This window comes from Rattus norvegicus, chromosome 11, assembly GCF_036323735.1.
Source record: "Rattus norvegicus strain BN/NHsdMcwi chromosome 11, GRCr8, whole genome shotgun sequence".
Lineage (NCBI taxonomy): Eukaryota > Metazoa > Chordata > Mammalia > Rodentia > Muridae > Rattus > Rattus norvegicus.
In genome coordinates this window covers 65,693,111-65,706,812 of record NC_086029.1, presented here as the reverse complement: position 1 = coordinate 65,706,812, position 13,702 = coordinate 65,693,111, and the positions used below count along the sequence as shown (strand labels likewise).

Sequence of the window (13,702 nt, the reverse complement as noted above, 5' to 3'; positions counted from 1 at the left end):
AATAAAACAGACAAGTACCAGAAGAGCACCTCCCCAAGCATTCCAGGGGGAATTAATGAGTCAGATGTAACCCCCAGTAAGGCAACACCATGAAGGATGATTTGATGCAGGGCCAAATCATTCTCAAGAGAGTTTCTGAATACTTCTGTGGTGGTTTGAATATGCCTGTCCAATGGGAAGTGGCACTATTAGGAGGTGTGGTTTTGTTACCATGGTTATACCAAGGCTATAGCCTTGTTGGAGGAATTGAGTCATTGTGGGGGGGAGGTGGACTTTGAAGTCCTATGCTCAAACTTTGCCCAGTGTGAAAGGATAACCCTCCTCCTAGCTGTCTGCAGATGAGAGTCTCCTCCTGGTTGTCCTCAGATCCAGATATAGAATTCTTCCAGCACGATATCTTCCTGCATGCTGCCATGCTTCCTGCCATGATGATAATGAACTAAAACACTGAATTGGTATTGAAAGGTCAGACCTATACTGGTAGAGCCTGTTGTAATCAAAGACCCAGGTGAGAGATGTAAACACATGAACTGATGTGTGGCAATGAGATTTAATAAATGAAACATGACTTGTTCAGAAAGTCTAAATCAGGTCATGGATGACAGTATGCGAGACCCTGCCAGGCAATGATAATGCCCAGTAGTTACTGTGAATTTTTGATGCTTGACAAGTAACTAAAGCCATATGGGCTCCCATCAGTCACTGAATATCTTTGAGGATTAATTACCTATTTAGAAAATGAGACTGATGCTTATAACCATAAACACGTATGTATAAGGATGTGGATATGTGATCTAATAAGTCTGAACTTTGCTAAGTGATCAAGAAAGTGTTTAGTGATGTTGACTTTTATCATCATTGATACCGCAAAACCATTTTGTCGTCAGATCCTGTTTCTATAAATACTAGCAGGAATATCATTTTTTTTCAGACAATTGTTCTGACATAGAAATTAAGTCATTTTCTCAAGATCCACAGGCTGTAGGGGGTGTTTCAGGGGCTTATCAGCCATGCAAACTGCTTCCGCCTCAGGAGTGCAGGAACTGTTTACCTCTGTGTCAAGAGGAAATCCAGGATTAAACTTACATTTAGCCTAAAGCTGTGTGCCCTGGGCCTAAAGGCAAGGAGGAATTTTTAGGGGAAGCACACAGAGGTCATCAGAGCAGGCTGTGGGATAAGATCAAGGGGAAGAATGGCAGAGAAGGGCAGTGCATGAATGACTTATAAATCTTGCCTTCACTTTTCCTGACAGTTAGGTGGATCTGCATGAAAAGTGGAGTAGATTCAAATGGGCTGGAAACCATGGGGGTCAAGAGGGAGAGGGTGCTCCAGCAAGGTTCCTTTCTCACAAGTAACAGCGACCAACCTGGAGGGAGCTGGATGGCACGATGATTGCACATTTCTTGGCGAGCTTTGCACATAGCTCTGGAAGGCTGGAATAGATGTGTCCGTAGGCAAGGGTGTGTGCTGAAGGGGTCGCTGCATTGGGTGTGTCTGAACTGACACTTCTTTTTAAGTGGATTCATGTCTTTTGCTCTTTTGTCTTGATGGTCAGATCTTTGTCTCAAATGGAGAGTCCTGCCTTCCTCTTCCAGTTACCAAGGAAAAGGATTTCCTGACATATGGATCTGCGCCAATAATCCCAACAACCTGGAAAACAGGTCATTTTTGATTAGTTTTCTAAAACTTTTCTATCAAGTTAAAATTTCTAAGATGTACCTTATAAACCTCAAAGGTGTTAGTTATAGGTGTTGCTATCTGTGAGAATATTCTTTGTTGGTATATTTCCCATTGATTAAAACAGATCTGCTATCACAAAACACAAGTCCTAAAGTATGTGTGGCTTCAACCTGGCCGAAAGCCTTGGCCTCCAGAACTCTGCCTTCTGATGAGTGCTCACAAGGCAATTTGATCTTACAGGAGGGTCCTTGAGATCGTACATCCAAGAGCAATAAGCTGTTAAGATTATGTGTTTTTTTTCTATTTAAGTCATATATTGATTTCATTGCTTTATATGCTGGAGGAAAAAGTTCAGACTAAACAGGAAAAAGGGCTGATTAAATATTGATGGCTGTCGGTATTCTCACGAGCCCTTTTAGACTAATATCGTTTCTCTTGGGAAAAGAGTTAGTGTTCCTTTTTACTAGAGACACCCCCACCCCAGCATTGCCTTCTCTGTACAATCTCCTCTATGTCCTTAGAGCTGAAGAGTAAATGGATCTCTATTACTAATCTGGAGGATAATAATTCTTTAATATTTTTACCCAGCTCTGAAAACAAATCACACAGGCCCAGGAAGCCGGCTTTCACAGCTCTCTTTAATTCGAATTGTCCAATGACCCTGAACTATCATGCCCTTGCCCTCTTCCCTTAGCAACTAGTGACACCTCACAGAGCATTGCAGAATCATCCTCAAGACTACATTAACTTTGTCCCTTTTGTACATCCAGATAATTCCACTTGCAAGGGGAGGCAAGACAGATTTAGTTGTGTTGACAGAAAATTGATGGTCTTTGAAACTATATATACCAGAAAGTGCTTCTATTTCTAGCTCCCCAAAGTCCCTGCACCTTTAAACACAATGACATAATACGGACCATCTGTATTTCATCTCTATTGAGAAGATTATAATAAAATATTTATAGGACAGCAGCAGGAGGCTTAGCAAGATGTAATAGCATCTAATTGGGAGCTGACGCTTCTTGCTTAGGGCACTCGTGGTCTGTTGTGTGGGTATGGTGACTCCTGGGGGAAGCCTGGGAATTAGTCCTGTGACCTCACTCGGTCCTCTGATTCAGCATCACAGATGGGCCTGCTTTCATGAAGAGTGGGCCGTGAACTGTGCCACGAGACCTATGCGCTGTGAAGTTCAGATAGAATCAAATCAAATAAACTCATAAACAAAAATAATGTAGTTGTGTGTTAGGGCATGTTCTGTGAGTCAAAGAACAGAGTCTTGAGATTAGACAAGGTATTATCTATACTTACAGGGCCCACAGTTGGTGGTCCAATGTTGCTTCCTAGTTGTCACCAAGGTCAGTGCTAGTGGGCATTCGAAAGAACATGGTCTACGTTAACAGAACTTGAGACAGAAATAACCACTTTCGTCAACATGGAAGCTTACCCCTCCATCTTTACAAAAGTCCCGTGGACTCATTTGATTTTTAAGAGGAGAAAGCACAGATATTCAGAAGGCTTTAGTGACCTGCTGGGGATTCCCCCTGCAAGCTGAACTTAAGGCAGAGGGTCTGACACAAAACATCTTATGACATCCTCTGGAACTCAGTTCCACTTTACATGCATTCAGTGATGAAAACCATCACACCCATAGTAGTGTTCACCGCCAGTAGCGTGGGCAAGATAAGATAGAGCCAGTTTTGTTGAGACTACTGAAGGCTTGTTTTCCGGTTTGAGCACAGAGGGAAACGACATTTTTGTCACAGTCCCTGAGAAATAACTATCAGCATGCTCCCATTATATTCATGATATGCATTCATCTGTATTGAATGCAGGGATCACCAGCAGGGTATGCCTGGTATCTAGCTGAAGCAAAACCGCCTTCATTTCGGAAAGGATGCAAAATACATAGAGGTCATACTGCATATTAAAATTTGTGTCCAGAAATCTTTGAAGTAGGCAGTTGAATGCGCTTCAGTTTAATAAAGAACTCCGTTCCTGTGCTCTGAATAAAAACTGGATGTGGCCGTGAGGTTCTTTACTCAGACAAAACAGTGCTGTGTAAGCATTGCTCTGTGAATGTCAAATTCATGTAGTTGGTGGCAGTTTCTGCAGCCTTGTGTACTCTTCCTTGGGATTTGTTTATGCAGCACCTTTCTTTGAAAATAACAATAACAGCAAACACCACACGAAGGCAAGATGAAGTGTTTTTTCCCAGCAGTGCTTGACTTTGGTGGTAGTTCCTCACTCTCTCTGCTGGCAGAGGTCAGGAAAAATGCATGCTCACAGCGCTGAAAAACAGAGCGGGTCCTTTCCTTCTGCCCTGTATTTCCTTCCCTGTTTCCAGTGTGGAGAGACCCTCCCCATTCCCAGTCTCCTCCCTCTCTGCGCTCAACACCCATACATTTTCTAACTCCCTCCACCTCCTCTTTCAGTGACTGGATGCAACTCCTCCTCATTCCACCTATTCATAATAGAAAACATCTTAACCTAGAAGAGACCCAAAGAATTGACATTCATAGTCACACTGCTCACCCAGCCATGCCTGGATTCAATGCTATACTCAGACATAGTTCAATCCCTTTTTCTTTTTGCATCAAGTTTTGAAACCAACACAAACTAAACAAAATATTTCACCTTTTAAATCTAAAACCAAGAATAACAATGCCAACCAACCAGAGCTTCGAGGGACTAAACCACTACTGAAAGACTACACATGGACTGACCCAGGGCTCCAACTGCATATGTAGCAGAGAATAGCCTTGTTGGGGCACCAGTGGAAGGGGAAGCCCTTGGTCCTGCCAAAGTTGCAGGGGAATGTCAGGGGGGTGCTGTAAGGGGGTTAGATGGGGGGAACACCCATATGGGGGAGGGGGTGGGGATGGGGACTTATGGACAGGAAACTGGGAAAGGAAATACCATTTGAAATGTAAGTAAAAAAATATATCTAATAAAAAACAAATAAAAAAACAATTTGTCTGATTCAGCTCCCCATGACGTAGCTATAAACATTAAAAAACTTAAAGCAAAATGGCTTCAAGCCTTCTAAAATAAAGGATTGCTTATTTTCTGGAACTATGACAAGAGTCATTCATGGTCGTTAAGTCCACAAGGCTGGGAGACAGGATGATTGTATAGTACTGGACCACTGAGGACAGCAGTTCATTTGGGAAAGATGTACCAGTCCGAGTCGCTCAGATCTATCTGGCGACAGCTATGTGCAAGCCTTCATAACCCCAAGGCTGTCTCTGAAAACTACATGACAGGATAACCATTGCTCTCTCAGCGATTGCAAACTAGGGAGCCGTGTGTCTCAGAGGCAGAATTGTTTGTAAACTCTTAGAGTGTTACGTAGATTTCTACACCAGAATTTGGATGTGGCGAAAAGTTTGTCCATATTGTGACAATCCAAAACAAATTGTTTTTAAAGATTTGATTTATGATACTATAGGATAAGTGGACCATTCACAAAATAATTTGCGTTCTCACACCCTGGCCCCTTCCTTTTCTTTATAGCTCCTTCCCATACCAAGTGGACATTTAAGATTAAATACTGCCCCAAAGTAATACAATCCTACTTTATAGTCAAATTTTTGGGTGTATAACAGAAACTCTAACACTTTCAGGAAGTAAATTGTCTTTTCTACTCAGTAAATACCTTACCACTGCCTTCGGATGATAATTTGTTACTTGTTGATTATGAAGCTGTAACCAGGTAGAATGCCTGCCTTCTATCCCATTGGGCACCATGAACAGAAGACCACCAGCAAAAGATGAGAGAGAGAAGCAACTTCAAGAATCAGTCCAGAGATATCGGGACAGGCTGGTGGATACACAGCCACAGGTGAGCAGCCACTCATCTTTTCAAATTGAGCGATTGCTCTCAAGCTGCTGGCCCTTACATGCAAATCGACCAATGTGGTTTTCTCCAGTAAAATATACAGCTTCTTTTCAATTTCCATTTTGTCCTTTTCTTTTAATGCTGCACCTGAGAATTATGGTAAGGTGGAAGGTGGTTCTATAAAAATATCTGCACATGTACTTTTTAAGGCCATCTATCTGCACACAGACTATGTGCGCAGACAAGGCATCTCTTTCTGCTTGTTTAGGGTCAGGTATTCAAGGCAGGGAACTAGGTTTCCATGACTACAAAGATTAGGCTACCTCCCTCCCCTAATCTCTACACTACCAGGCTTCTTCCCTAGAAATGGACATTTTTGGGTAAAGAGTGTTTTGTAGACAACTCTGGCCTATTACTACAGAAAGTCAAAGGTACATTTCATTGTTACAAGAACTCAATAAGAATAAGCATTACTATGGATGAACAGGGAGTTGTAACAATTTTAGTGTAAGAAATGTGACATACAGAAAAATTCTGTAAACTTCATTTTTTTTGTTGTTGTTGTTTATAAAAGTTTTGAGATGAGTTTTATTACGACAGAGCCTTGGCCAGCTTCAAACTCACAATTTTCCCACCTCCATTTCCCAACTGCACGGATTACAGATGTGAGTCACCACATCTGTTTCCTCATGAATTGAGGGGCTGTACACATGTAGTCTGTTATAGCAGTTGTGAGTAAAGCGATTACAGATGGACCGCCTCTTGTTTGAAATACTGGGACCAGAAGTGTTTCAGATGTCATATTTTCGAGCCCAAGAAACAAGTTTTAGTACTGTGGCACTGAGAAAGTTTTAAGCTTTAGATTGTTCAGGATTTCCAATGATAGCACACCTTGGGCAGGTAAGTTTTTGTCTTCTCTAGGTCCACACTGAGAAGTGTGATGGCTGAATTGTGTGATGTGGGCTTGTTTAGCTTCGTAGGAAGCTGTCGGTCTACAGTCCTACGAGTCCAGAGGGAGGTTGGTCTGGTTCTTTTCCTTTTCTCTATTGATAAAGAAATAGAAGGGGTGTCTTCTTCTTTGTCTATTTGCCATCTGTAAGTCGGTCGAATGAGATGTTTTTAAAAGCCTCTGGGCCTAGCGTCACTTCTCTTCTCTTCTCTTCTCTTCTCTTCTCTTCTCTTCTCTTCTCTTCTCTTCTCTTCTCTTCTCTTCTCTTCTCTTCTCTTCTCTTCTTCCTCTTTCCTTTTTCTCATTTCTGGGGCCTGAACCCAGGGTCTTATTGTTTCTAGGCAAGTGCTCTGCTATTGGCCATCTTTCCAGCACATTTGACTCATTTGTTTCTTTTTTAATTTTATTATTTATTTACTTTACATCCTGATCTGAGCTTCCCCTCCCTCCTCTCCTCTTAGTCCCTCATTCCCACATCCCCTACCCATACCTCACCTAAATTAAAATTCTGCTTGTTCATTGCTGTTTGGTACAAAAGTGATTTACTTTAATATGTTAATCCCAGGCACTAAACCACCATCCAAAGAGTTCACATGGACCGACCCCTGGCTCCAACTGTGTATGAAGCAGAGGATGGCCTTGTTGGGAACCAATGGGAGGAGAAGCCCTTGGTACTGCCAAGGTTGAACACCCCACCCCCCAGTGTAAGAAGGGAGTGTCAGGGCAGGGAGGCAGGAAGGGGTGGATGGATAGGTGGGGGAACACCCTCATAGAAGAGGAGGAAGGGAGATAGGATAGGGGGTTTATGGATGGGAAACTGGGAAAGGGGATAACATTTGAAATGTAAAAAAAAAAAAAATCCAATAAAAAAATAAAAAGGACCAAAGTATTAAAAAAAAGAATAGTTTGGGGTTATAAAATATTTTTTAAATTTCCTAGAAATAATTAACGATTACAATAAAGTAACAGAATCCCAAAATGAATATGTCATCTTCATTTTTATTAGCATATATTAACTGTCCAAAGTAACGGAATTCCTCAGGACATTTCTATAATACATATGTATAATTTAATTATTTTCAATCTTCTCTTACTTGTTCCTTTAACTTTTACTGCTCTCCTTTCCTTTCCCCTTCCATATCTGAGGTATATTTTTAATCTTCATTTTCACTTTGACTTATTTGGTTGAATGCACATGTGTGCGTGCACATGCGTGCAAGAGGTCATAGGACAACTTTGGGTGTCCATCAGTCTTTGCCTTCCATCTTGTTTGAGGCAATGTCTCTCTGTTGTTCAAAGCTGCATTTGCATGTGAGTCTCTAGAGATCCCAGATCTCTGTTCTTATTTCTATAGGAGCATCAGGATTGTAGATGTGTGCCACTGCACATGGTCTATGTGGGCTCTGGGGATGCAACTCAGTCTTTATATCCATGTCAAATGGTCTTTACCCACTGAGCTATGTCCTCAGCCCTTACTCTCTGATCCAAGAGTTATGTCCCTGTTTATAGATTCAGCTCCCAAATTCAACATTTACAACTTTATATAGTTTGTTTACTCAAGTAGCATTTGAGCAGATCAACAGTAAATATGCAGAATTATTGACTTGTCTGCAGATGCCAGAAAACAAAAAAGGAAAGACTCATTAGAGTAGACAATCTGGTGATGGGGTAAAAGTCAATCAAATATTGCATCCATTTTGGTTTATTATAATGTAAGCATATTCTCTTCTTACCTTCCCACTTTGCTAGGGATCTGCTGCTGTGCTGAAGTGGTCACAGGGGTGGCTCTCCCCTTTTAGCCTAGCGTCAGGGTCAATCTTGGAATGATACTAATGACTATTTGGGAAATGCATCCCCCAAGCATTCTCTACTGCTAAAATACATCTCACCTCTCTACTTAGTTTATAAAGCTAGTCTGGCATGTGCTAAAAGAAACCAGAAACAAAGGCATGAGAGCCTGCGATTATCTTAACTAACAGGCAAATAGCTAAATTCAGAAGTTTCTATCTGGAAATATCTCAGCTATAAAAGTCATTTCTTAATATGACTTCCATTTCTTGAAGCTCTGGGGAGACAGTCAACACATTGGAATTGATTTTATCTTTTGACCATCTCTGAATATATTGTTTTCCTTCCTTACAGGTCATTGTTGACCATTGAATATTGATAGTGTCATTCACAAAGCCTTGAGTAGCTTATTGTTTGTTTAAAGTTGGACTGTGTAATTCATTATTAAGTGGAGATTTGAATGGCAGCTAATGAAGTCAACAGATGGGAGCCATTCATTCTGCTCGTTCTCTTTCTCAGTAGATTCCCCTCCCCACAATAATTTAAGTCAAGATTATAGATTTAGCTCATTCCAATTCTAACAACAATTTAGCCCCACTTATGTAGAAATCTTGTTCAAAGGATATAAGAATCCTCACTGTCTTCCTTTATAGAAAAGAAAGTTTCCATAAAAATCTACATGGGTAAACATTCCTAGAATCTTAACATACTTTCAAGTATTCAGTACTTGTCAGTGACCCAACCCCAGGCAGCTGGTTGAATTTAAGTGGCCATTGACATTTAAATGCTTACCTTTTGGTACACCCCAGATTAGACCATGTTGGAAGTTCATAGTAACTGGAGTAGTAGACTGTAAGGTTCCTGGTGGTAGGGAAACTCTCAGTTTTGCCTACCATTACTTTGGTATTACCTACATCAGTGCCTGGTAGGTCCTGGACACTCAACAGGCTGTTGAAATAGTAAATATATCACATCCTCGGGTAAAAATCAGTCTCTTTGCAGATCAAATCTAATGATGATTTGCAAATTACCAACCTCAGTAAGACAATAGTTCGGTAATACCTGATCACACTTGACATGGTGTGGAAATTTATTCTAAGGAGACTCTGAAGGGTGATTTAGTGTAAATATATGTTATAGGGGAAGTAGCCTTGAACTTCTATCTTGAAGTCTAGTTAGAGTAAATTGAAGGAATCGGAGAGAACATTCAAGGCAAGAACAGCATAAATAAGGACTTGGCAAAGAGCAGTACTCTCGACCCTCAGGGGGTACTTAGATATTTTAAAAAGCTAACCCAGTCTTTGTATAGTATAGTTAACTTTTCAAAAAGGGGAAAATCCTTTATAAAATATGGTAATTACTGAATAGGAGAATTTTAAAAGATCGTCTCAATTCTTCTTTTATAAAAAGTGCCCACGAAAATAATGTGGGTGTTCAATAACTCTTGTTTGGAATATCTACCCAGTGCCCAAGCGAGCCTGAAAGCCATGCAGCAGACAGTATGACATTGTCTTCTTGGTACCTTTAAAATGTCTTTCACGTAAGGACATTTGACAGATATGGGAATGGGAATGTCAAGAGAAGCAGCATTGGTTCCACTGGGCATCAAAATAAACTGCATTCCGGTGCAGGCTGAATGCTGCTGTAAAATCAGAATTGGCTAATTTACTACCATGACTCAGCATATTTCTCGGCTGGCACTCATTTGTCTATCCTCTCAAAGCCAGGCTGTCCAAAAGTATAAACTGTGTAATTATGCTTGTCCGTCCCCTTGCTCTTCCCTCTAGCCTCTCACTGGTAGTGATCACTTACCCACTGAGCAGACCTGGGTGACAAATGTAGCCACATCTTACTCTGCACATCTAGTCCTTAACCTCTGTTTGCCAGCATCAACGGCAGCTGGCAAACTGATCTGGGAGGTGAAGAGGGGAAACTAGGTATCTTAGTTAATTCTCTGTTGCTGTGCTAAAATGCCATTACCAAAAGCAATTTAAGGAAGAAACGTGTATTTTGGCTCAAAGTTCAAGGATAGAGCCCATCATACCAGTGGAGTCAAGGCTCCCCACCCTCCATTGATCTTTGCATTGTGTCCAGTTGTGGCTTTCTATGAAGATCTCCCCTTGCTCTCCAACGAGAGGCTTCTTTGATGAGGGCTGATAGCTACACTTGTCTGTGGGTTCAAGGATAAGATTTAGAATGGAGTAAGGAAGTACCCTGGTCTGGAAAACTGTAGAATAGATTCTCTACTAAGGAGGATGACCTCACTAGTCATGCTCAGCTGCCTAGGTTTCCAGTCCTGGGGCATGGTTTCCTTCCTGTTGAGTGGGCCTTAAGTACAACTGGACCGATGTTTGTTAACACCAACATGGGCAAGCTACTTATCGCACACCTAGGGATATCTTGCCATGGTGGTCATTGTCATGGTTCATAGGGGTTGCATCCGGCTAGGACTATTCATTGCTTCCCTCCCTTGGCAACTGGTAAAGTACCTTCTTGGAGAAAGCCAGACCTCAGGAATTAATTTTTCAGGTTAGATCAAGCTCAAATTATCCAAGCCAGAGGCTCACTTTATCTAAACAATCTGTCACTAGAGGCTTGTCTCCTACTGATTCCCAAGCCTGTCAAGTTGACAGTCAACCCTAAGCACCACACCAGATCCACACTTCCAGGATCGTGTTGCGTCTCAAGTTCTGTGGTGCTAGGTTTTATATTACCCACAACCAGGACAGTAGAATGTTAATACATAAGCTCCTCACAGAATCCAGCATCTTTTTCCCCCAGCCATGTTCACAGCCTACCTGTGTGTAGCCTGACAGTCTCTTACCTCTAAGACCCATGTGGGAATACCCCACTGTCTTTGTAGAAGAGGCATCCTAATGGCAGGCATGCCTTGTCCTCTAGTGTAGAAGGCATATCTCATTCTGAAGTTGCATATCTACGTGGTTATGCATACTTCATACAACCTTTCAGCTACTTACGTTCATTATATCAAAGGGAGAGAGGCAAATGATTAATCGAATCATGCCTCTTTAAATGGTGACATTAGCATTTTTCTGTCTAATTCTTGCACCAGTTTTGATCACAGGGAAAGAACAGTGCAGAAGAAAAGGCCGCTCAAACATTTGTAGAGCAGCACAGTAGTATGTGACAAATCATATTTGGTAGAAGAAACCCCTAAGTTCAGTAAGCTGAAAAGAAAGGCTACCTCCAGTTCTGTCACCCACAGTGGTACATTTTTCTAGAATAAAGAAATTGTGTAATTGATACTCTGTGTCAACCAGCCAAAACCCTGGTTATAAATTGTGTGACTGGAGCAATCTTTTACAATCTTTCTTCTGAACATACATATGAGGAATTCCAGTGTAGGCTTCTTTCTCCCATGTTTACCTACCTGCTTCCTACACTGAGTGACAAGCGCCACCTGCTGGCCAAGAGAAGCGTTTCCATGTTCACGTGTAGATTGAGTGCTTTGCTTGACAAATTAATCTTTTCTATTTTCTAATATACTGAGGCAGTACTTTTAATACCATTGACCCACGAAATCAAACTCTATGCAGTGTAGGAGTTTCTAAGCTTCCAGTTCTCCTCCCTTAGTTTTAAGTCACAGCTTAAATTACTATTTTCCATTGTATATCAAGGCTGACTCTGTGCATAGAATTTACTTGTAGAAGTGATGCAGAGAGAGAGGGCATAGGGAAGACAGACAGAAAGAGGCAGAGACATAGGCATACAGACAGAGAGAAAGAGAGAGACTCATAAAAAGATAAAAAAGAATTTGCTTTTAGTTACATTTGATTCAGGCACTTTTAAACTACATTAAAATACACCTAATGCCCTCAGTCATTAAAAGATGAATCATAGTTTCATGCTTCAAACTTAGCTACTACAGTATGTTTATCTTTTAGTTAAAAATTATAATTTTTTATTTTATATTTGCATATTTGTGCGTGCATGCAAGCGTGCATGTTTGTCTGCGTGAGCGTGTGTGTGTGTGTGTGTGTGTGTGTGTGTGTGTGTGTGTGTGTGTGTATGTGTCATGTGGGGGTTGCCTGAATGTATGTATGCACATGCACATTCAGTGCTCACGGAGTCCAGAAGAGAGTGTTGGATTCTCTGGAACTGGAATTACAGATGGTTGTGAGCTGCCATGTGGGTGCTCGGAATTAGCATGTTTGTGCTGTGTGTATTATGTTGTTTATGTATGTATCCTCTGGGCTTTGTGGCTAATAGTAATTTGTTAGCCCCCAGTCAAGGCTCTCTGTACTCAGAGACTACTTTCCCCCAACATGCTTTTTTGCAGTTGGCCTGATTCTTCTCTGCATTCTTCACGAGTTCCTCATATCCGCCCTGCCCTGAGAACCTTTGTTCCTGCTGTTCTCCTCTGCAGTGGCCCCTGCCCTTTCTCTGGTCCCTTCTGATCTCAAACTAAAACCAAACCTGGTATGAAAATTTTTTTTAATCCATCCTGGCCTGTAAAAGCACCTTTTTTTTCTTCTGGTGCTCTAATCCTTGGCATGTTTCTTCCAGTGCATTTTCCCCGTCTCCCTGCCATTAAAAATGCTTACACAGTCAATAGGCTCCATACTTTTAGAAAGAAAATTTTCCTTTGTTCATATCCAGAATCCTAACAACACCTAGGGTTGGCTCTTTTGAGTGCTAGGTATTTACCAAATGGCACGGAGGACAGAATGAATACATTGATATTTCATTTACTAAGACTGAGTGGTCCTACACAGGTGAGACTTTGGAACTTCTGCAGCGTATCTTACCAGACACCAATTTTTTCCCTAACACTTGGTCAAAGTAGAGTGATGTATCCTGAAGTAAAGAGTCCCCATTTGGATTTCATTTGTCTTGTTTATAGTCTTCCCAGCAAATGAACAGTCCTGGTGGAATTCCGTGCCTCTTGAAAGAGAAAGGCAGCAGTAGCATGCCATACTTCTGCAGCACCGAAATGGATACACAAAAAAATTGAACTTAAATAATCTGACAGTTCCCATGTTGGTCATTGATGCTGTAAATGTTGAGCAAAGGCAGCTTGCAGAATTTTTAGCTGTAATTTTGAAGTTTAAATAACATATCTGAGGAGAACTATGTAATGGAGAATATGAACACATTTTCCCATCTAGAATTCAGTCTGTTTAATGTGTCATTACCGTGTAGGATGCTGATTTCAAATCCGCCTCACCAAGGTGGCAGCCACCTTAGAAAGTGTATTGATTTATTATGAGTACTTTTCAACTCTCTTACGCCAACATTCATGTCCTGAAATTTATGGCACCTAAAGACCTCTTGTCTTGCAAGAGGCTATTAGTCTCATTGTAGTTGAAATAGTTTACTTTATTACTCTGCCTACATAGATCTCGTTCCTCCACGGTGTTGCATTACTTTTCCAAGATGGAAAATACATGATCTGTTCACCCTTTTCGGCCCCGAGTTCATGCTTA

At 41.2% G+C, this 13,702-nt stretch overlaps 1 protein-coding gene across 1 annotated transcript in view; it reads left to right on the top strand.

The window, feature by feature from the left end:
- The window catches only part of Morc1 (MORC family CW-type zinc finger 1), a 205,472-nt gene that overhangs the window by 140,445 nt on the left and 51,325 nt on the right, over positions 1-13,702 (top strand). Inside the window, exons 16-17 of the mRNA NM_001172090.1 lie at positions 1,556-1,661; positions 5,383-5,521. Coding sequence (NP_001165561.1) covers positions 1,556-1,661; positions 5,383-5,521 — 245 coding nt within the window. The remainder of the gene's footprint in view (positions 1-1,555; positions 1,662-5,382; positions 5,522-13,702) is intronic.